Source organism: Thunnus thynnus, chromosome 8, assembly GCF_963924715.1.
Source record: "Thunnus thynnus chromosome 8, fThuThy2.1, whole genome shotgun sequence".
NCBI lineage: Eukaryota > Metazoa > Chordata > Actinopteri > Scombriformes > Scombridae > Thunnus > Thunnus thynnus.
The window spans coordinates 1150439-1175701 of NC_089524.1; the positions used below are offsets into that span (position 1 = coordinate 1150439).

General features: G+C 39.1%; 2 protein-coding genes across 2 annotated transcripts in view; one reads left to right on the plus strand and one right to left on the minus strand.

The window, feature by feature from the left end:
• apc2 (APC regulator of WNT signaling pathway 2) overlaps positions 1-25263 on the plus strand; it is a 47712-nt gene that overhangs the window by 6930 nt on the left and 15519 nt on the right. Inside the window, exons 2-7 of the mRNA XM_067596029.1 lie at positions 7675-7836; positions 10306-10396; positions 12394-12760; positions 13896-14004; positions 14324-14437; positions 14620-14694. Of these exons, the coding sequence (XP_067452130.1) occupies positions 7696-7836; positions 10306-10396; positions 12394-12760; positions 13896-14004; positions 14324-14437; positions 14620-14694 (897 nt within the window). The 5' untranslated portion in view covers positions 7675-7695. The remainder of the gene's footprint in view (positions 1-7674; positions 7837-10305; positions 10397-12393; positions 12761-13895; positions 14005-14323; positions 14438-14619; positions 14695-25263) is intronic.
• LOC137187262 (neoverrucotoxin subunit alpha-like) lies at positions 14862-20105 on the minus strand. The gene is made up of 5 exons (XM_067596035.1): positions 19869-20105; positions 17864-18881; positions 16895-17051; positions 16729-16766; positions 14862-16243 (listed from the first exon to the last, which is right to left on the minus strand). Exons 2-5 carry the CDS (start codon positions 18006-18008, stop codon positions 15684-15686), a joined length of 900 nt encoding a protein of 299 aa, XP_067452136.1. The 5' UTR covers positions 18009-18881; positions 19869-20105; the 3' UTR covers positions 14862-15683.

A 25263-nucleotide genomic window follows, 5' to 3' on the forward strand; every position in this document is an offset into this window, starting at 1 on the left:
ATGGGGTATTTGTACGTTGCTGTATTGGTGTTTTTACTGCAGTTAAGGATCTGAGTACTTCTTCCAGCTCTGCTCCTGCTTTTAAAATGTATAAATAGTCATATAGTTTATATTTTTGCATAAGAAGTGTCAAGTTTTAAAACCCTGAAACACAAAACAAAACTCTGCTTTTAGAGACATTTTCTAATGTTTGATGATTCAGTTGATTCTCACTGACCGCCATTTTCTCCTTCACCTCCTCCTTCTTTGCCTGGAGGATGCGGTTGCCGTAGTAACCAGACAGTCTCAGAGGGAAAAGAGAGCAAGAGGCAGGCTTGGAGGATGTGGGGGGGGTAGCGGTGGTGGGTGTGATCGACACTCTCTTTGTTCAGACACAAAACACTTTAATACATGAACATTTACTGTTGAGCAGGTTAAGAATCAAACTGACAGGAGTTTTGTTTTTTCACAGACTAATAAATGATCTTAACTGGACTGTAGATCAGGTGTGTTGTGGAGGAAGGACATCAGATGACCTTCATCTGGCATTTTAATAAGATCTGTATAGAAACATGAACCTAAAATAGCTTTTAGTAACACATAGTTTCCATCCAAATGTAGCCCAAATGTGCAGAAAATCATCAAAAGAAAATGTAGTGAATGTTTGTTTCCTTCCGCTGCTGTTGAGTGAATATCAGCAGATAAACTAATTCTCCAGTCGCTGCCATTAAACCGCTGCAGAAGAAGAGGAAACAACGAGATGACGTCATTAAAAGAGCAACAGTCAAAGCTCAAATGATGGGAAACATGATGGAAATATGACGTTTCTGTTAGTTTCATGTGTTGATGTGAGGAAGGTTACAGTCTCCTCATCATCGCTCCACACAGATCTGATGTTTTCAGCTCTTCAGTGACGTTTAAGTCGCATGATTCATCATTTATTCACTCAGTCTGTGTTCAGACCTCTCATTCATTTGAGTGGAGGTAGTGTGTTGATGCAGCGTTGGCAACACATGATGACATCATCCAGCAAGGCGCAACGCCGGCCAATCACAAACATGCGAGTGGTGGATTACTTTGTAACGTGTTTCAGCTGTCTTACCTCGAGATCATAACAACGAAAGATAAAACAGTTGCTGCTGTGATAACTTTCCAGAATTGTAAAATCTGTGTTTTGTATCTGTTTAACTTTAACTGCATTAATCTGTAGCTCCAATTCGAATTCCTGGATCATATTTCATGTCTAATCGTTACTTTAAACTACACGCAGCGTTTTGCATTGTTTTAACGCAGGACATTTGCTTTAATTGATTCGTCCTCTGCCAGACGCACAAACTTCTTTCGATATTCCAAGATTTTTTAAAATTCTTTTCTCTCAGGTTTTTTTATGCACAAACTGAAATTGTGAATAAAAACATGTTGATGGAAACGTCTTCTGTCTCTCTGACGGTGGCAGTGTCGTGTTTCCAAAGATTGTTGCTCAAAACCCAAAATTACAATTTACAAAAAATCACTTATTTGTTGTTTTCTGATGTCCCTGGAACTGTTTCACCATCATCCAACATTAATGTTTTCCAGTTGTTGGCATTTCCATTGTGCAATGCATTGTGGGAGAATAGTGTCCATCAGTCTGCGTACTGTTTTTAGTGAACTTTATTTTGTCTGAACATACAGACTGAACTGATGTTTGATTGTAAATCAGCAGACGTGTGACCAGAAGTGAAAATGTTATTTAGTTTTTTTAGAGTAAAGAAGCAGAAAAAGAAGTGAAATCCTGCTACTATAGTTTGTTTACGTAGCCTCCAGAGCCGGAGGCAGCTTCCTGAAGCTGACCAATCAGAACAGATGAGCCCATCAGGAGGCGGGCCTTAAAGAGACAGGAGCTAAAACGGCCTGTTTCAGACAGAGGCTGAACTGAGGGGCTGCATAAAGGACCAGTGGAAGATAAATAAGGAGTTTTTAACTGGAAATCATGCAAAGATATTCCAGTAGAGCCCCAGAATATAAATATAGGAAATGTGGAAACGTGCAGGATTCCTCTTTAAGTCCTCAGACGCTCTGATGCTTCTTGAGAAGAGATTCACTCAGTTTCTCTTCCTGTTTCTTCTCTTCATGCCTTGTCTCATATCGGGGTCACAGGCATTGGATCGGTCGTTTCCATAGCAACTGTACCGTTAACAGGCTCCACTGTTTCTCGTTAAGGCTCTGTCTGATTCGTTATCCTCTCGGGAGCTGCACATTTTCTACCCAGCATGCCTTGCAGCGGGCTGCAGCAGAGGGCTCTGTGTGTGTGTGTGTGTGTGTGTATCAGATGACAAGCGAGGCAGAGAGAGACATCACTTGGATGTAAATGTGTCACCATGGCAATGGTGGGGGATGTGGGAGTGTTACCATGGTAACGCAGAACATCAATATGTTAGATGTCTTTGATGGGAAACACCGAAATTACACACACACACACACACACACACACACACACCAGCTGAGGTCTGCAGTATCAAAGCACCTTCACACACACATTTGTCCTTGTATACTTGTGTAATTAAACCTGAAATAAATCTTATCTGAACACTGAAACATCACGTCATAGAAAAGATGTCCTCACTAGGATCAAACAATATAATAAAAACATTTTATCACAAGCATTTCTTTTTCTTATTCATCAGTATCTGTGTCCTTCATCACTGATAGTAGAGAGATGACAGGAAACAAGGAAGTGAGTTCTCGCTTGGACTAAGACGTTACAGTTCACGGTCGGCGTCCCAGCCCCTAAACAGACCAAGACCTCCATCTGTCCTGAAACTTAAAGGGATGCATTTTGGGAAATATAATTTGAATGAATGTATGAAGTTTGTCAACATCAACATCATCCAAACATGAACATAAACCCACAAACAACACTCCAACAATGGAAATACAACAAATATACAAACAGCTCCACAAGCATAAAACACAATAAACAAATAAAACAAAACCTGTGCAGCCATTAATGTTGAACGCTGTATATTTGACCCAGTTCATATAGAACAGAATATCTGTCATATGTTCATGTTCAGAAAACACAAAAAGGTTTCAATTAAAGCTCCATTTTTAATTCCTATCAAATCTAAATCTGGAACATGAACTTTTTAAAACAACATTTGTCGTAAATAATACTGTATATATACACTAAATCATGCTATAAAACCTCTCACACCTCTGTATTTTCCAGTTTTAATAATTTGGGGGTAATATACCACATCTTATCTTAGATGTTCAGATTGATTCCTCTCTCCTGTCTGTAGTACGCTGAATATAAAGCAGCCAGCAGCCGGTTAGCTTAGCTTAGCATAAAGACTGGAAACAGGTAGAAACAGCTAGCCGGGCTCTGTGCCTTCCAGCACCTCTAAAGTTCACTGATTATGTCTTGTTTGTTTAATCTGCACAATAACTGAAATATTAAAACAAGAGTATGTATCATGATATACATGAAGTCACCGTTTCTGTTGAGTTTAGAGTTTAATTTAAAATTCCTGAGTAATAGATTCAGAACTTGATTATCTGAGCTGCTGTCAGAGCATCTGTTTAAATAAACAGATTATACAAAAAAATCTCTTTTTATCTTTAATCTTGTCAGTATAATCTGTATAAATCCCACTGTGTGAAATATTTACAGTTTATATCTTTAGTCTGTTACAGTCATCAGTTAAAATTCTTTTAATTCTTCGACTGTTAGCATCTACAGCTAACATGCTAGCAGCTCTGAATGCTAACATGATGTTTAGCAGGTGTTTTTATCATGTCTGTGTCTGTTTACTATATATGTACAATATTTACTCTCCTCCATTTTATTTGGTTATCTGAAGTCTGAGTGTTGACATGTAAACTAATAAACTCCTTTATGCTAAAAATCCAACGATGCAACTCGGCGCTTTTTATAGATGCAAAATTATCGTCACCGTTTTTTTTAAGGGAGTTTTTCTTTGTCTGAATCGAGGGTCTAAGGACAGAGGATGTTGTGTTGCTGTACAGACTGTAAATCCTTCTGAGGCAGATTTGTGATTTGTGACTAATCGATTAATTGATCATGAAAATAATCGTTAGTTGCAGCCTTAATGTAGTTTATTATCATAGAGGACTAAAGAAACCAGGAGATATTCAGACTTTTTACTTTTGCTACTGATGATGAAGCTTCAGCCTGGTTTATCTGCAGCAGCTTTATATGTCTGTGTGTGTGTGTGTGTGTGTGTGTGTGTGTGTGTGTATTGATTGCGATCAGATGGTCACATCGGGTTATAGGAGGTTAAATTGATTTTTCCGGCTGTTTGTCTGTTTCATAACAAACTGATGATTTTCGCTGATCAGACTGTCGGCTGGAAAATATTCTTCTTACTTCGCATATCAGCTGTTTTTTAATCAAATATATTAAATTATTAAAACAAAATGAGAAAGTCTGGTACAGTGCAGTGAGTCAGAGCTCTGCAGTCTGAAGCTGGTCTGACCCACAATCCCCTGGGGCTCAGCGCCTCATAATGAATGCAGCAGTCTTTGCTGACTTCAGATCTGCTGCTCTGAGCAGAAACCTGACGACAGAGTCAGAAACATGTCTGAATATCAGACGACAAAACAAACAAACAAACAAACACCCGGCTGATCCGAGCGCGTCACTGCTGCAGCTTCAGCTTCCTGCGATGTTTGTCGTTCCAGCTCCGCGTCTCCGCAGTGAAGGTCACACACTGATTCAGCAGCTGTAAACCGCACTGAGCATGTGCAGATCTGACCCCGAACAAATGACCTCACCGTGTCACACACGCTCAGTCTGATCTGTTGATTTATTTATGTAACAGAGCTGGAAATGTAGAGAGAGAGTTATTTTTCATTTGTTTAATCTTTGGAAAGATTTTTTGACATTTTCACCCTAAAACAAACTTAATTAATAAAAATTTGGTGCTTTAAAATTCCATCCATGAACACCTTATTTATACAAGTTAAGTCAAGTTTTATTATTTATTATCTCCTGCAGGGCCTCAGTGTAACATACACACACAAAAGACAAGTGTGCACAATAAATATAGAATAAAAAATCTACAATATACATAACAATCAATACAAAAATACAAAAATATTCACATTAAATTTATATATTTATAGGCAAAATGGACGAAGTAAACAGAGCAGGTTGGCTTAGCACATGTGCTGCTTTACAGCGACGTCCTGTTTACACTTTAATGAAACCACCGAGAAAGGAGGACAGACACATGAATAAAACAGAGAGTTGAGAATATTCAGTTACTGAGAGGTTCACATCATTCATTAACATTAAAAGTTAACGCGCAGAGCAATAAGCAGAAGTTAAAAAGAGGCTTTAATAAACAAATTTATTATGAGAGAAAATCAAAATAGATTGAAAATGTGATTAAATGTCACAGATATCAGCTTTACATGTCTCTGCTTTGTGTACAGTAACTAAGTACATTTTACTTCAGTACAGTTTTGAAGTACTTGTACTTTACTTGAGTATTTCCATTTGATGCTACTTAATACTTCATTTATTTGACAGCTGTAGTTACTTTTCAGATTGATATTATCTGTATATATATATCTTTTTTTATATAATATGCATTGTTATAGATTAGACTACCCAACACTGTAAGATATTAACATCAGATCTACTTTGACAACATTAAATGCTCTAAATAACAATCTAAACTGCCATTTTGCTTAAAGGACCAGTATGTAGAATTTACTGGCATTTAGCAGTGAGGTTGCATATATATATATATATATATACACACACACACACACACACACACACACACACACACACACACACATATAAATATATATATATATCCTATATGTTTATAGACCCTATATGTTTTATTATACACTAATTAACCCATACTTATGAATATTATATTCCATTTCTGCCAATATATCCCTCTAAATCCTATGACCTGGTAGTCTAATGAGCACTTTCACATTGATACTTAAAGTATTTCCTGCTTTGCCTTGTTAGTAATCCAGCCTTGATGTTTGCTAACATGTTAGCCACAACTACTTTATAAACTGATAATATGTCAGCTTGTTTCCTGTCCTCACATCTCTCACAGCCTGTTGTTGTTTGTGCCAAAACAAGATTCCAATTAGATTTTTCTTTTGCCTGCAGAGGAGACAAAAACATGAAAAGCAGTAACGAATAACGAGTGTTAAATCTGATTCGGGGTCAGAGCGAGTCGAGGCTGGAAACAGCCGGAGGAGAAACTTAGATAACATGTTATCTAACAGACTGTCGCCAAGCTTCCTGTCGGTCCGTTCAGAGCCGACCGAGCCAAAAACATCGATCCAAAGTGAAGCTGGAGTGGATCTGACAGATAATTAGTCTCCCTGTGAGCCATCTGCTGCCAGGAGGAGGAGGAGGAGGAGGAGGAGGAGGAAGACATCTTGTTTCCTCCTGAACATGAAACACACCAAACCAGACAGAAACACAGAGAGAAGTTGCTGTTTGTTTAGAGATTTTAACAGAATCAGATCTGAGTTACAGTTTATTTGCAGGAAGATGCATTTTGTCTGAATATGATGTGATCATGACTAGATTCGTCTGTCAGGAGGCTGCAGGGGAAAAGTTCACTTCCTGTACTGTAATGTCACATGTTCAGGTTTACTGTTGCATCATTTTAGCTCCTCATTTGGAGGATTTGTTGGTTCAATAACAGTTTTTAAAGTTAAATTCCAACATGGAGATGAAGGTCATCTGTTCCACTCTGATCTGTTTTATGCTCTTTCTTTAAAGGAAAATTCTGGTGATTTTCTATATTTTTCTTATTGTCAACATGAAAACGTGATGCTGTTATTAGTGTTTGGAGCCGTTTCTAAACAAACTAATGTGACCAAACTCTTCATGATGAAGGAACATGTGACCCAGTGCAGCGGTGTTACTCACTGACGTGTTTTTAATCAGATATATCAGCTTTGATACAAACACAATACTTGTTAGTAGATCAGTTCATTGTTGGTTTGGAATATTGTTTTTGGGAGTCGGACAATCTGCGTTTTATTTTACTTCAAGATAGAACATGATAGATGATAGAGTGGTTGAGCTATAATAATAATAATAATAATAATAATATATATATATACATATATTTATATATACATGTATGTGTGTGTGTAATTATCTATCTAACTGAATGCAATGTGCAACATTATGAGAAAGCTTGAATGTGGAGTACCACAGGGCAGTTGTTTGGGGCCACTATTATATTCAGTATTTAGCAGAGTCGGATGGCCTTATTTACAGCCTATTCAACTTTATATATGGAATCAAATACTTTTATTGATTTAAACATGAGCCTTGAGCGTGAACTTAATATGCTTTATAAAATATAAATATATAAAACTGTCTCATAGAGCTCCTGGATATCACAGATGATGAGAAAATGTCTCTGTCTAATCAGTCATATAGACACAATTATATTACTAAGTTACAAAATTATGTATGTTTTAAGATTACCTTAAAAAGCATCACTGATGAGATGACTGTTTCCTCTCAGAAGCAAAGATGGAGGCAGACGTCGTTGCAGAGCTGTCAAACGTCTCAGGGAGCGGATCTGATTGGTCGGGCCGGTGTACAAAGTGTCCGGCTTGTATGAATGTAAAGTTGATAAAAAACCTCCCTCATCACTCATTCCTGTCCTCCTCCCTCTCCTCCTGCAGGGGGCACTGCAGAGTGTGAAGATGGCCAACGCCGTGGCTTCCTACGACCAGCTGGCCCACCAGGTGGAGGCGCTCCGCAAGGAGAACTCCCACCTGAGGAGGGAGCTGGAGGACAACTCCAACCACCTGTCCAAACTGGAGACCGAGACCTTTGGTATGAAGGTCAGTCTGAACCCAAACCGCCACGTTCACCTCGTGTTCCCGCGTCTCCCAAATCCTCCCGTCAGGTTTCACTCTGATGTTTTATCTTCAGAGCAGCTGCTGGATTCAGTTTGTGTCAGTTTGCTGATGCAACATTTGTACGTGATGAAGCTGTTTACAGGATTATCTCTCTGCAGGCTCACTTTTATAGAAAGGAACTGAAACTAAACTAAAAACAACTCAGTGATCAATCATTAATAATGGTTATGGTTATATGACTATCAGTAGTGGGGATGTTAGTGGGGAGGAAATCTTCACATTCAGCTAATTTTGGTGATTTTTCTTAACAAGTGACTTTAAATGATACTCAGTTATCAGAAATGTAAGTGATTTTTTGTCAGTTGACAATTTATTAATCAGCAAATAGTTTCAGCACTAATTTAAAGTAAATGAAACATGAATGAAAACTTATGATCCTATATATATATATATATATATATATATATATATATATAGAGAGAGAGAGAGAGAGAGAGAGAGAGAGAGAGTATATATATATATATATATATATATATATATATATATATATATATATATATATATATATAGTCTCTCTATATATAATATAATATTAATGTCATGGTGAGTAGCAGGAATGGACCCAAACGCAGAGACAAACATGCAGCGTTGATGAAAACCTTCTTTATTCTTACGATGGTCAAAACAGAACCGAACCGAACAAATGATCCAACAAAGACTGAACAGAAAACCACTAAACTAATGAGACAACGAGGAACAGGTGACAAGACACAGGCTGGGAGCTGATAGGCTGGGAGCTGATAGGCTGGGAGCTGATAGGCTGAGAGCAGGGTGGGCGTGGAGGAACATGAACACAGGAGGGAAAACACAATACTCTAAATCACAACCCAGCATAAATCAAACCATCCCAGAATTACATAAACGTAGGCAAACAACACTATAAACTAACTAATAATGCGGTCTGTCAAACCCACCACCCAAACCATAAACAGGCAAAACCACATGACCAGAACACAGGAAACCCCAAAGAACACAAAAACACAAAGAGTCCAAAAAACAAACTGAATGTAATATAATATAATATGATATAATGTAATGTAATATAATGTAATAGGGTTGCAATTAACAATTAATTTGTCAAAGAAAATCAATTTTCTTTCAATTGACTAATTGTTGCAGCTCTATAATATAATATAATATAATATAATATAATATAATATAATATAATATAATATAATATAATATAATATAATATAATATAATATAATATATAGTGAAGTAAATGTCCTCCCTATGCTGCATGAAATAGTTTTGGATTTTGAGAACAGAATCAGTAATTTATGTTTCTGTCTATGAACTGTATGTATTTATTTATTTTAGAAAGAAAAAAACATCAGTTTTTCAAAGTATTCAAGGGGAAACATATTTAATTAAATCTTTCTTTTAAATAAATAGTACAATTCACTTTCTCTTCCAGATGTTTAAAGTCAAAACTGTCAAATCTCTTTAAATAATCAATAAATACACAGAAGCCTGAAAAATCAGGGTAAGACCCAAATCCTGCTGGAGCACATAAATCCTATCAGCCGCACTCACACATACACACTCATGCTTGTGCACACATGCACGTGACTACACACTGACACACACACACGTGTCCAGATGCTGAGTGCAGCTGGATTATCAGGCAGAGCTCAGCTGGTTTTATCAGAATCAGGACGTCGACTCGTCCTCGCCGAGTGTTTCAGATGCACAGACTCACACGTTTCAGTCTGCAGCAGGTCGGTCTGCAGGACGACGGCTTCACGTCTCACCTGCAGCAGGTCGGTCTGCAGGACGACGGCTTCATGTCTCACCTGCAGCAGGTCGGTCTGCAGGACGACGGCTTCATGTCTCACCTGCAGCAGGTCGGTCTGCAGGACGACGGCTTCATGTCTCACCTGCAGCAGGTCGGTCTGCAGGACGACGGCTTCATGTCTCATCTGCAGCAGGTCGGTCTGCAGGACGACGGCTTCATGTCTCACCTGCAGCAGGTCGGTCTGCAGGACGACGGCTTCATGTCTCACCTGCAGCAGGTCGGTCTGCAGGGCGACGGGTTCTTCTGATGAATGCAGAGAGCATTGATAAAATAGTAAAGTCAGAGGACGGTCGTCAGCGTGTGAAGGAATAACTCTTTATTTTCGTCTGGGATTATGTGATATTTTAAATGCTGCTCGTGTATCTGATGTTGGATTTTGTTCTGACATACAAACAGAATTGAGGAGTTCAGAGCTGTCATACAATCATGATCAGACAGTCTGACTTTCTCAACCTCAGATTCTTCTTTTCACTCTTTGGGAACATTTTTTTGACAGAAAGTGGAGTGTTGTGTCAGTTTTAGTATCATATTGTGACTGTGATCACACTCTCCGTCTGTCTGACTCTTGTTGTTTTTTGTCCCGTTTGCTGCAGGAGGTGTTGAAGCAGCTGCAGAGTAAACTGGAGCAGGAGGCGGGAACGCTGGCTTCATCCGGGAGGAGCGACGTGCTGCACCAACTCAAAGGTCTCGATCTGTTTTCATGTCCGTGTTAAAACCAGAATCCTCTTGTTGTTTGTCTTCAGCAGCCGGACAGAAGCAGCAGATGAGCGTGACTCTATCTGACTCTACTGGTTTCTGATGCCGTGTGTCTGCAGAGCCTCCGATGGGACCAATCATCACTTACAGAAATGAATCGAGTCAATCAGCTAACCTGATTGGCTGCAGCTGGCTGTGCCTCGTTATGACTCAATCCAATTAAGAACCAGTTATTATGAATTTGATTGTCTGGTCTAGAATTCAATTCACTTTAACTGAGCTTAACAGCAGGAGTAGATGATAAATACCTTCAGTATTAAAAAGACAAAAACAAAAAATACACTAAAAACTCTACATTGATATTTATAAATAATTTGGAAATTATGCAACTGTCTTTTACTAAATTATGAGAGATTATTGTTGAACATTTTTATAAAAAGAAAACAGTCAAAATATTTCATGTGTTCACTGATGCGCTGCTCCTCTTATTTAACTTTGTATTACAGTTTAATTTATTCTTATTTTAAGTATTTTTATACTGTTTAGCAAAGATGTGCAGACACATTTTCTCATTCCCTTGAATACTAAAGTGTGTCCAAACTGTTGCTGAATATATTGACAGATGGATGGGTGACAAATTAAACCATCACGAGCCTCCAGATCAGCTTCAGTCTGAGTCTGTGGAGCTCTATTAGAGAGATGAACACCATAAAATATCCCCTCATTTATATATACAACCTTTATTTCATCATGTAATCTCATTGAGATCAAAACCTGAGTACAGCAGATAGAAAGAACAACAAACATACAGACATAACTGAAGAGATCTGAAGATGAAAGTTTACATTATATCATTAGGTGTTATGGAGATGGTGGCGGAGAGCTTTGTCTTACACGCTGGTGTTGAACTGGTTTGAGATCTGCTGATTGGACTCAAACATTTTATTCACATCATTTTCATACTCATCAAACATTCAGGAGAATCTGCGTCTGACATGTTTCGCTCTTTTATTCAGGTTTTTCCTCTAATTTGTCCCCCGTCTGTATATTGTGATGAAATTAGTACATTATTTATTCTATATGAATATAACAGAAAACATATATACTATTTAAACCTCTGTTTTGTAAATGCACTAACTACTTGAAACAGACCTTACACTTTATGACAGACTATATATTGTATCTAGTGATACTTCTCTATAGCTAGTGGTAACATTTTTGCATTTTTACTACAAATATGATGGAGGTTTACTACTTCACTGTATGACTGATGCTTGATTTTAGCATCTTGTTGTAATAGTGTAAAAAAAATTAACTGGTATTAATCCTGTATGTAGCCTGACAGGCCAAACGCAGGGCAAAAAACTTGCTTTTACTCAGTAGGTTTCTTGCTGTGAGCACAATAATGATAACTGAACCCAACTCAGATGAACATATTAACATTTTATCAACTCAGATCTTCTTTCATCTGGATTTTGCTGCAGTCGGAGGACAATTTGCAGAGATTTTAGAGAGAAAATCAACATGTCAGCAGGTCAACATTAACAAGTTGTAACGTTCAAGTAGCTACGAGTCATCGCCTCGCTGTGTCAGCAGTTTACAGCATTAATGTTTTTAAAGTATTAGTTTTTACACACTAGTCTCCCTGATATTTCCCTTTTTTTTCATAAAATTTCAGACTTTCATACATATTCTACCAGGACTTTGGAGCATTTTCATTCACTCCTTATATTATATCAATATATTGTTAAATATAGAAATCTTGTTCTCTGGAACAAGTTTGAAATCAAATGAATATCTTCAAGTGTCGTCTGTATTGTGGTTTTTGTTCCTAATTCTTTTTCTTTTGATTTTGATTTTAAGAGCATTTTTCTGTTTGTTTTTCAGTAGCTGCTCATGTTATTCTTGTTTGCTTCATGTTTATTGATTAAATGGTTTTGTATTGGGTAGAACTCTATTACTATATGAATCTTTTCCTTCCTCAGAGCTCCACATGGATCTCACCAACTACTACGAGCTCAAACACCAACCTCACAACCTGCGGCTGCTGCCGGACAGTCTGGGAGGGGCGGGGCTAACCGGGCTGGGAGGGGCGGGGCCAGGGGCGGAGCTAGATGACCGTCTGGCTCTGCCTCCGTCCTCCTGCTCCTCGTCCTCCTCGGTGGCGGCGGTGGGCCGGGCCAGGAGTCCGCTCAGAGCTGCGTCCCGTCAGAGCACATCGTCCGGAGGGGAGGCCGCTGCCATCATGCTGCCGCATCACTTCCTGGACGGAGCCCCGCCCAAAACTGCTGTGATTAGTGGGGCAGATGGACGACTGAGCGATCATCATCTGGAGGAGCTGTACAAGGAGAGGTGAGCGTTTCCAGTAACACACTGCTTCACAAACCATCATAAACTCATAACATTATATTTTAATCTTATCCAGTTATTGAGACATCAGGAGGAAATAACATGTTCATGGGAGATGAAAAGCAGGTGACGTGATATAATAAAACAAAGGGGAGGGAGGCTCCTAATTCTTGTGTTCAACATAAACTTAATGTTCAACAATATTTACATATTCAGAGATTTTTACATGAAGGAGAAGAAGGAGAAACTGGTTAACAAACACAAGTTATGTTGACTTATGTTATTGACTCCTTGTGAATCCATTTCCTTCCTTATGAAACATTTGCAAAGCCGATTTAAATATTTTCAATCCTGCATTGTTTACATGCATCTTAACTCACCTGCATTCTTCTTCTTCTTCTTCCTCTCCTTTGCTGGCACATTGTTGTGTTTCTTGGCGTTTTTCAGCCACTTGTAGCTCAGCAGAGCAGTATGAAGCCTTTGGCAGGAATGTGTATGAGACAAAGAAAACTGGGATCCTCTCGTTCTAGAAACTCTACAGGCCACCTTTAACTGAACTTTCTCTTTTGGAAAGCTCTAATAAGACACAAATTATTATTCCGAGCAGAGTGTTTTATAGGTCTTTAAACATGTCTGGAGGGGATCTTTTACAAAAAGGGGAAACGTTTAAATGCAGCCAGTTCTTTAAAAGGTCAAATTCAAGTTAAATAGACAAACCGAAACTCTGTGTTCATTAATAAAAGCCCAATTTCTTCGTTTAGATTCTAATAATCTGTTTTTAGTTATATACTATATGCTTATATTTAATGCACTGTCCTTCTGGCTCTTGTAGATTTGCAGTAAAAGTGATGTTTTTAAATCCAGCAGAATACAGAATCAACGTCTGTTAACGCGTCTCCTGTTATTGCACGATCTTTTCTCAAATGTATAAGCAGTGAGGAGACACTCTGCGTCTGTTTGATAAATATAACGTTTGTTCGGAAAAGAACGTGTCACATCTGATCCTGAACAAGCCGTCTGACCCTCCTGGGCCTCCGAGGGACTGTCAGTCTGATTAAGCTCCAGCTAATGTCGGTGTTACCTGTAATGACGGCGGTGAAACAGGCAGCTGATACAGTCTGTGTGTTTCTGTCTGCAGGAACCTCCTGCTGGGGGAGATCGACCGGGAGGAGAGGGAGCGCTGCTGGTATTTCAGCCAGCTGGAGGCGCTGTCACAGAGACTCGCTCAGCTGCCACGCATCGACACGGTGAGCACACACACACACACACACACACACACATGCATGATTATATACGCAACAGAAATTCCACTTTTTCCCTTCTGTTCTGTTCTTCTGTTGATGAAGAAGATAACGTCGGTTAGAGCTGTTGCCCTCAGTCTCTCTCAGGACGTCTTCCTATTTTATCTGAAAAATATCAGAAAACATGAAAAATGCTGCTGACCAACAATCCAAAACCCAAAGATATTCAGTAGTGATTTCAATCTCTGTTACCTGATCATCATTTCAGCTCACAGTAAAAGTGACGACAGACAGTCAGTCTGACTTCAGCGTGTTCGTGTCGTAGTTTTCTCTGCAGATGGATCTGATCCGTCAGCAGCTGGAGTTCGAGGCCCAGCAGGTCCGATCGGTGATGGAGGAACGCTTCGGCACCAGCGACGAGATGGTTCAGAGGACGCAGGTGAGACTGAGCCTGGCCTCTGATTGGCTGCTCATTTCTCAGCATCAGCCGTGGCGGATAGTTTCATGACACTATTGTTGATGATGAGATTCAACACAGACAGCTGCTGGTGTAAACAGAGCACATCTGGACGAGTCTGAACTCTTTGTGTGTGTGTGTGTGTGTGTGTGTGTGTGTTGCAGATGCGTGTTGCTCGTCTGGAACAGCTGGAGAAGGAGCTGCAGGAGTCCCGAGGGAGTCAGGAGAGTCAGCTACAGGTCGGACATACACACATATACATACTAATGCACACACACACACATACACACACAAATGTACACAAACAGATGCATCACATAAACTGAAATCCACACACACAACTTCACAGAGATAACAGCTGACAGACTGATTCTAATACAGTTTTTATTACTTTCTTAAACCGGTTTCCATCCAGGAACATGAATTAAAAAGACTGTAGACTGTTCACAGCACATTAAGCTTTGTTTTCAACTGAATTTGTGTCGTTTACAACATCTCTTAACACTCTAACACGTGTAGAAATTGTTCGTAGAAACACTTCTAGCTTCTCAGATCAATCGTTATTGGGAAACAAGGCCCAGGTCTTTATTTGGGACAGGTTTATATTAGAGAACAGGCCTTTACTTCGAACTTCTCCAGATAATACAAACTATTCCTCCATGTTCCAAGATCTCAAGTTACAAATCCAAGATCTGTAATACTGTGTTCGGACTCGTAAAAAGTCCACATCAGCTCCTCTGCGAGCCTCATCACCCATAAAATCCTTCTTTGAGACGTTTCCATGCATCATGGATGAGCTGTGATTTCAGTAAAAACACAGCTCTCTCATTCATCTGAATGGAGGCAGCAGCAGCAGAGGTGCCACCACAGAGGGTTCAGCAAAAAAAATGCAGCATTGGTCCAGCAAAATGTTGAACTGAGCTCAACTTTTGCCACAATGCAACCCGATGTCATCTGGCAAGAAGCTGCGTTGGCCAATCACATACATGCGAGCACACATTCCTGGTGGATGACTTTGTAACATGAATGCCGTGTTTGACTGTTTGCTTCAAGATTAACTTTCCAGAGTTGTAAAATCCTGTGAATATTACAAACGCCTGATAAACCATCTGTAGCTCCAACCTGACTTCCTTCACGCACCCACCGCTGCAGCCTCTGTACTGTATTAATGCAGGGTTGTTTTCAGTCTGAACGCTGCCTTACCCTTCACTCCACCTGCAGTCAGTCTTCACTGCAGCAGGCGTTCCCAGTCTAACTCCACCTGACACAGCGACACTGAGCCGTTGTACGCCCACACCCAGAAGCCCGGGTATAGCGGCTCTGTGAAGGTGGAGGTAAAGGTGTGAAGGTGGATCATGGCGTCCCGAGAGACGCAGTAGAAGGACAGAGACCCGGCGCCCCAGTCCAGGTAAACCCCGACTCTGTGAGTGAAGGGTTCGGGTGAGCAGGACCTGAGCCTCTTGTTGTTGTAGCTCGGCGTGTAGCTTCCCTCCGAGCACTCCAGACTCCAGGAGAGGTCATTGCATCCCAGCAGGCAGCTCGCCGCGTCTCCGTCTCTGCAGATGCTGTTGTAGGTGACGCCGATGTCAGCGCCGCCGCTCCACGCTACCTCCCAGTACGCTGAGTCCAGCAGCCCCTCCCTGCACAGCAGCTGAGGGCAGCTCTTGAACCGGTCCGGGTGGTCCGAGGGCCGGTGGTCCGACCACACGCGAGTCGCCTTCCTGTTGCCATCACTCAAACGTAGCTCTGAGTTGGCGGTGTTGGGGTCAAAGGTCAGATAACAGGCATCTGAGAGAAAGAATGAAATGTTAAACACGAGCAGAGCAGAGATGAGATGACTCATCGGGAAGTGGTTCTGAGACGTCAAAGACACAATTTCCACCAAAATACAAACAACTTTCTTTACGCTGCCTCGTCTGAATGAACCTCTCACATGTGCAACGTGTATTTAATACACACAGACTGACAAAGAGAATTTCAAGTTCAGGAAAGTAACAAACTAGACATGTGGATAAACTTCAGTGTACCAGGATTAGAAATTAACTTTAAATTGAACTTGTGATCTTGTGATAATCTGTCTATGATCCATATTACTAACCAAAGTCCCTCTTGTAACATTTATCCCCAAAACCATCTGAACATGAGAGTATCAGTAAAAGTTGTAACTCTATGCAGATGACACTGTAAACAGTATTAAAGGAGCTCAAACTCAGAGGGATTAAATGTAGGAGAAAATATTTAAGCAGAAAGAAATCAAATCTATGTGAGCTCACAGTCTTTCAGCAGCCACAGGTCTCCATCTGGCTGATCACTGCAAGACAAAAACATCACACAGTTCAATTATAATCATCACACGTAACATTTCACTTTCATAAGGTTTTATCAGATCTGTCTGCAGCGACGCTGTAGTTTAAACTTAATTCCTGTGGTTCGACACACCTCCTGTCGACTTTGTTAGTGTCTCTCAGACAGAAGAGACTGATCCCAGAGGACGCAGAAGATTTGTCTTCTTCTTTCTCTTTGTCCATCTTCTCGTCTTCTCCTGACACCTGAGAGGAGTCGTCACTCCTGTCTTCAGTCCAACATTTCTGCTCAGCTGTAGAGAAACTGGGTTAATATAAAAATATAACACATATAACACAAAGCGTCTGCAGCTTTTCAGCCTTCTTTAGCTCCTAGTTTTGCAGTTTTGTCCGGTTCAAACCCGCTGTACTCTACTGTACTGTACTCTAGAGATTCGCTAGTGAAGAAAGTGGAACATGGAGCAGCTAAAGAGCCAGATACGTTTCTCAGGAGTTGGTGGAGACCAAACCAGAGCTAAAAGGAGAGTGAATGTTGGACTTAGATTCAAACATGACCCCAATGGGATGATCATGTTGCTCTGTGTCTGCTGTTTGCTAACATTTTAGCCACAACTCCTTCATAAGATAATAATATGTCAGTTGTTGTGTTTTAAGTTTGTTATGCTGCCACCGAGTATAAATAATAAAAAATAATTAATCTAGCTTTAACCAAAAGTAGAACCCAGAGGAACCCCACAAGTAATCATTGGCAGCTGTTTGCTAACATGTTAATCACCAGGAAAGAGAAAGAGTTCTATATGTGCTCTCTCTTAATCACAAACTGATGTTTATATATTATATTTATGTTTATTTGCAGATTAAACAAAGATACAACATGCTAATTAGTGAGTTTCAGAGGTGTTGATGGGTCTATATGTGAACTTTGGACAGAGGCTAGCTGTTTCCTCCTGCTTCCAGTCTTTATGCTAAGCTAAGCTAACCATGAGATTGATCCATGTTTCACTCTCAGAAAGGAAGAGAAAGAAAATTACCAATCAGAACTATTTTGATTTAGCAAGATTTTAATATCATTTAGTGGGCTTTAATATAAAAATAACAGTCTTACCTGTTAATATCTCTTCACTTTTCTGTGTTTCAGAGAAGCTCTCAGTTTCGTCCTCAGAGATGTTTACATCCAGCTCACTCTCCTCCAGCTGATTCCGTCCATCTCGCTTGTTGTAGTTCATTTTCTTGGCGTCAACTGTCTGCATTCGGCTCTGAGAGATTTCCCCTAAAACCACTGTCCATTTGTTCCTCGCTCTTTTCTGAAACCATCTTTTTATCTTCTTGGACGTTCTCTGGTCTTCGGACAGTCTTAAAAACTTTGCTCTGATCTTTTCTGAACAGATTCGTAAAGGGTTTGTCTGAGCATTCACTTCTTTCGGCTATCGAGTCTTTTATCTTGACGGCGTTTGAGGAGTCATCGTCCTTTTTGTCTCTCTCCTTTGAAAGGCCGATTCTGAAGATGCTGGAGATGTCGTCTCTAAAGTGACTGAAGTCCTCTTTGAGAAGACTCAGCGGGTTGATCAACTGACTGGTTTTAGCATCTGCAGACTTCATGTCTTTGTCCTTGTTGAAGACGCTGGTCACCTCTTCTTTAAACTGACTTAAGTCCTCTTTCAGAAGATGCAGTGTGCTAGCAGCAGGTTTATTTTCTCTTTGACTTGACGGCCGGTCCTCATGCGTTGTCTTTGTGTCTTTGTCCTTAAACACGTTCAACAACTCTTCTTTAAAGTGGTTTAAATCCTCTTTGAAAAGAGTCAGTGGACTGATTGTTCTCCTCTGCTTCTGATTGACGTTAAGAAGATCTTTCGACTTCACATCTTCATCTTTCGGATCTTTTGGGTCGAATTCGTTGGTCGAGCTGTTCTCATATATTTCAGACTCTTTCTGCTCATCTTCCCGTGAAGGTTCTGTCAGTGATCCGTCGGTCAGGTCGTCCTCAGCAAAACTCATTTTGAGACTCACAAGTTTTGTTGTTTATCTTTGAAATTCTTACTTCCTTCACTTCATGTTCGCCGTGGTCTTACAGGTTAGTGTAGATGCTGTAAATCCTTTTTGCTTTTTAAATCAGTGTTGGAGACCTGCAGGAAACACACATTTAAACAGTGTTATACTGGTGAACTGGTATTTTCCTGCAGCACACAATCCAGTAATGAATAATCATATTTTTAAAAATCCTAATTTATTACCAATATTGTATGAATGTCTCAATATGAAGATCAAACAGGAAACTATGTCATTCCCAAAATGTCAGTAGTTATTTTGATTGTAAAACGGTCAAATTTAACTTATTCAAACTTTAAAAAATAGTATCCAATATCCAAATAATATTCCACTAGGTGTGTGGTTCAGTTACCCACACACGGGTTACAATATTAATTAGAGCTGCAACCATTAGTCCATTAATTGATTAGTCGATCGACAGAAAATAAACTGCTTAAATAAATTGCAAATTATAATGGATTAATCATTTTGGCTTATTTTGAAAGAAAAAACAAACAAAAATTCTCTGATTCAAGTTTCTAAAATGTGAATATTTTCTGATTTCTTTAGTCTCGATGACAGTAAACTGAAGATCTTTGTTTGGATAAAACAAGACATTTGAAGACGTCATCTTGAGCTTTCGGAAACATTTTTCATCATTTTTCTGACATTTCATAGCCCAACTACTTGAATTAATCGAAAAAATAATCGATAGATTAACTGATATTGAAAATAATCATTAGTTGCAACACGAATATTAATATCAGAGAGTCAAAATTCTTTTTTCAGTCTAGTAAATATGAATAATAAAGCCAAAGTGCTGAGTCACGTCTTAAAACTGCTGATTTAATCTGACAAACAATCCAAAACCTCAAAGAGATTTAAACAATTTACTAATAATAAAACCTTCAAACCTGGAACCATAAAACATTTAATTAATGATTAATACACTTGGTTGTTCTTGGTCTTTCAATCAACAAATTGGCAAATCTCTTCAGGTCTAATACTGATCTGTATGTGAGTGTCTGCTGTTTGTTCTGTTTAATCTGGTTTCAGATGTTCACACACAGCAGTCAGATACTTACAGTGACGGCCGCCTCGGTCCGCTCGTTAAAACACACGACGAGAAAACAGCGATCAGTCCTCCGTCAGACAGATCAGTGTCCTCTCTGTGATCTCTGAGCGTTTGAAAGGAAGCTCGACATTCTTTCATTCATCTGGTTCATCGCTTCTGGTTCGACCAGTTTGACTCCATATTTGACTCTTGAGTGCAGAGCAGCTGATTGGTTGATGAGTGCAGCAGTCTGGTTGAGACTCGCTGGGTGTCTTTTAGGAGTTAGTTCTGGTGTAAAGTTTGGAGCAGGGTTGTACTGAAACGGCTCATTTTCCTGCCTTGTCCTACAAAAAGTGAAAGTTTTGTTTCAGCAAAAACATCGTACAGGAATTTAATTTAATGAACTAAACTTTTGTCATTAATAATGAGCAAATAAACAGTTGGTTTATAACTCACTATAATGCAGCTGTAAGCAGATATAAGTGTTTATTAATGTATTAGTCAACAACTATAACTCCTCCTGTGGACACCCTGTTTGCTGCTGTATAAACAGATAATGAGTGATAATATAATACAACACAGCTGTAATAATATAAAATATGTCGTCATAGGAGAAGTTAGAATACAAACCGAACATCAATAAACACTTAAAATATCTTTATATCTGCTTATAACTACATTATAGTGTGTTATAGACATTTATTAACTCTTTATGTACTGATTATTACTGATAAATAGGGGGATTTAAAGTAAAGTGTTACCTTATATTGTAATAAATACATTTAAAGTTACTACAAGGAACTTTTAACTGGTTATGAAACAGTCTCATGATGCCTCTGATGCCTACAAACGAGATGTCAACTAGAGGATTGTATATTTCTATATATTTATTCTTATTATTATATTATTATCCTGTGTTTATATTACATGTAGCATTGTAGCATGAGGAAGGACAGAGACGTGACTGGGACAGGGGAGGACATTTCTCTTCATTTGATAACGTTAACAGTAAAGTTTGACTTGTTGTCGGCTTCCCGACTGGTTTTTTAAAAAAAAGAGATTTTAAACAGATTTGGATCATCAGGTTCTGATGATCCAGAAACTCTTTATATTAAACCTGCAGTCCTCCTCCTCCACATCCTCTTCCTCTTCCTCCTCCTCCTCCTCCTCCTCCTCCTCCTCTACTCTCTCCCCGTCTCTCTCTCTCTTGGCTCGTTGCTATGCAGAGGCACCAGGCTTTCTCCCCGCCGCTGAGCTGTGCTGTGATTGGCTGTTGCCAGGCTGCAGAGCTGGCACGGAGCGAGCGAGTCTGAGATAAAGAGCGAGGCGGTTCGTCCTTTCTCCGCTCTGATTCCCTCTGAGAATAACAACGAGATGAAATCATCACTGTCAGAGAGGAGAGGAAGGCTTAAAGGCTCAGTTCACCTAAATTATCAGAAACACATTCCCTCATTTCCCTCTCATCCAATCAGATTTATAGATCTCTGCACCTCAGCACATTGGAGGTGACATTATATATTTGGTATATTTCATGTAGTAAACTGACCTGACAATACTGGTACAAGCTGAAACGCGTATCTTTCAGTTTTAGTAGTTTTGAAAGATCATTCTGGTGATTTTCTATATTTTTCTTCATGTTTGGATCCAAACCAACAATAAACTGATCTACTAACAAGTATTGTGTGTGTATCAAAGCTGATATATCTGATTCCTCCGTTGTTGTCCAGAAACTATTATGAAGAGTTTGGTCACGTTAGTTTGTTTAGAAACGGTTCCAAAGACTAATAACAGCATCATGTTTTCAGTCTCTGGAGAGTAGTTCTGTGTAAGGCAGACGCTACTGAGCATGTGCAGGAATGCAGCTTGTTCTGCTGCATATCACAACCACTTGAATTTGTGCTACATTATAAAATTCTCTAAGAACTTCAGTAAAAAGTCCAGAGGTTGTGATCTGTAGCACAACTACCTAGTGAAGCTGTAAAGAGAAGTGCTTTCTCACACATGCTCAGTGGCGTCTGCCTTACACAGAACTGCTCTCTGGAGAATGAAAACGTGATGCTGTTATTAACGTTGACTTTGTAAACACTCCAAACCAAGTTTGATCTCATGATCAGCTGCTGCGACCGGCTTCAATTAGCAGAAACTCAGGACAGTTTGATCTCAGCGTTTGCACCCGGAGTCATGTGGTGGCACCACATCAGTCAAGTCTTTTCAAGTCTGTCTTAATACATTACTGATGTGTTCATCTGTGTGTGGAAATAGGTTGTGGTCACTGTAACAGTTCCTGCTCTCCATACTGACTCTGAAGATATTCTCTCTGAACAAGGCTACGCGGTAAGAGGTATCTATCGGTACGGTTCCGAAACTAAAAGTCGCATCAATGTTTCAGACAGATGTCAGTGACTCTCAGCTCTCTCTTCTACAGTTTGGATCAACATGAAACTCGCCTGGTTGAATCATCAGAACAAAAGATGAACTGTGTTAGAAAATATCTGGTTCTTTAGTAAAAAGTCAAAGCTGCAAGTCTGTGGACATAAAGATTTCAGGTTAGAAGTGAACTACGACTCCCAAACTGCAGATTAAATCAGTTCACTTTTCATTTCTGGGTCACTTTGAGTGAATTCAGAGTTTCTGAACCCGAAACTGTCCTTTAAGTAACCTGGTTTACTGGATGTGGAGCTTTGGCTGTCTGTGTTATGTAGACTGCAGCTGAAAATGTCCTGAGGGTGGCGCTACAGGAAAGGTCAGGAGGACATTTCAATCATTTCTGCTCTGGGCAGCATGAACATCCAGTAAATCTCAGTCATAGTCGGACGTCCTCTGTTCTTACTGACGGATGAATCCTGACAGTCAGAGGCAGATAAACTGAATTCATCCTCCGCTGCGTCTCCTCTCGCTGTCGTCCATTTTGTCGTCATGTCATGCAGCTCGTTGTGTTTAATGGAGGTTTTGGATCAGAGCCACAGACGGCGAGGATTCAGTCTGTCGAACGCACAAGAAGAAGAGAAATGTTCAGGTTTCCTTTTGTTAACAAGAAGAAGAAGAAAAAAAACAACTTCAGATCAGCCTGTCTGCAGCACACACACACATACACACACACACACACACACACACACACACACACACACACACTGTCTTTGTCTGCAGACAGTCTTTGGCGCACTCACACACACATCACACCCCGGGGCGTTGCCATGGTGACGGGATGGAGAAAAGGGGGGATGAAAGCTTTGATACACGACTCTCTGAGGATTTTAGTCTGTGAATCTAAATCGAGCTGAGTGTGTGTGTGTGTGTGTGTGTGTGTGTGCGTGTGCGTGTGCGTGTGCGTGTGCGTGTGCGTGTGCGTGTGTGTGTGTGTGTGTGTGTGTGCGTGTGCGTGTGCGTGTGTGTGTGTGTGTGTGTGAGGATTAGCAGGCCGGCAGTGAAAAGAACGCTGTGCAGCTAATTCTAGAGGAAATCTTTAGGTTTTACAGGAACTTGAACGTTTCCAGCGGCTGAATTCGATAGAGATGAATCTGCGGTTTGATTATTTCACTCAGTGGAAACAAAAACTTTAGTTTTAGTTTATTTACTTGCAATGATGTTTTAAAAAACACGCAAAAAAATACTGTAAGTTTTACAAAAGGGTTTCTGCCAGTGGCTTACAAAGACATTTCGCCAAAATAGATCAATAAAATAAATATGAAACACATTAACACAACCCACAGAAGAAAATAGAACAATAACAGCAAATAATTAATGAATAGTAAATTAGTTAGACTAATTAATGAATCTGTCAAATTTAGCTTTTTCACAAATCATTCAGCACTAAATCCAGTTCTTCATCTCATCACAGAATAATTTAAGTGGAAATAAAAAAATAAAACAAAACATTTCAAGATATTTATCACCCTGTATGTTCGTGTCTGTCTGTGTTCTCTGTAAGAAGCAGATTGATAAATTCTGCAGCCGTTAGTCTGAAACAAAACACACAAAAAGCAAAAGTAGGTCAGGTGTTGTTTTCACTTCGCTGGAATTTAACCCAAAAAACAGCTTCAGCTGCTGCTCTGAACGTGCACGTTTTAACACACTGGATGGAAAAAAAACAACATATACATCTACATACACACACAAACACACACATATATAATACAAGAAATACAGAATATTAACCGGTAAAACAGCTGGGAAGCAGCAGCTTTAAGTTAAAATGATTATTTAAAAATAACATCTAACAGTGATGCACCTGAGTGATTAAACAGCCACAAAAACTCACTAGAAGGCTCTGTATTTAAATTAATTAATGTAGTTAATTAATTACGTAATTTTATATTTTATTTACAGACATTTCTCCTAAAAATACACAAAAACACATCATCAATCAAACATAATACATCACATTTTAATTTGTTTAACATTTTAATATAACATCATAACATTATTTATCATAAAGTATCAGGTCTTTATCAAGGAAATTAAAGGTGATTTTAAAAGTAGTGCTTTATTATTTTTGTATATTACCATGATTATCGAAAGCTTGATAACCAATGAAATCATAATTTGTTAATTGGAGTTGAAGATTTTCTGACTGTACAATCAAATATGACACAAAAATGTAGTTTCATGCGTTCTGTCAATTCCTACATAATTGTAAATAAAGGACAATATAGTAGATTATCTGTAAAAATCAATCAAGAAACAGTTTACAGATAAATGCCATAGATACTATTAATAATGATAATTATATATATATATATATATATTGCACTTTTTAAGCACAAAGTTCTTTCCAGATTAAAAATGATTTTCAGAATAAAAAAATAAAAACATTATAAACTCATGTAAGCCCCCTGTATGACAGACAGTATATCAAGCAGCACTGATACATAAAACAGATGAAAGTGCAAGTTACAAGAAATAATTTCATATATAAACAAGTAAAAATTCAAATAAAAGAAAAAAGCTCCTGTATGAAATGTAAGTAAAAGAACAAACCTTGAATATAAAAGAGATAAAAGTGCGAAACAAACGCAAAGTGTATATAAAAATACTAAAATGACGACACGAGATAAAAGCACAATTAAAACTGCAATGACAATAAAATGAAATAAAACACTATATGCCATCAAATATAATAATATAAAAGGGAAATATAAAAGTGATGCAATAATGTGAAAAAAAGTAGCGTAAAAAGTAAATATTTAAGCTCACAAAACATCATATCCCCTAATCATTGGTCTAATATAACATAACAGTAATATCTAAAGTTCATGACACAGTATATTCTACTATGTATACTCAGATACTCAGATATTCAGTTCGTCTCCGCCTGAACTGAAGCAGTCCGACGTCCTCACATCCGACCTCACTTTAACCCCGACATCAACAATCAAACACAAACACAAACATCATCCGGAGCCTCATGTCTTCCTCCTCTGTGTCTC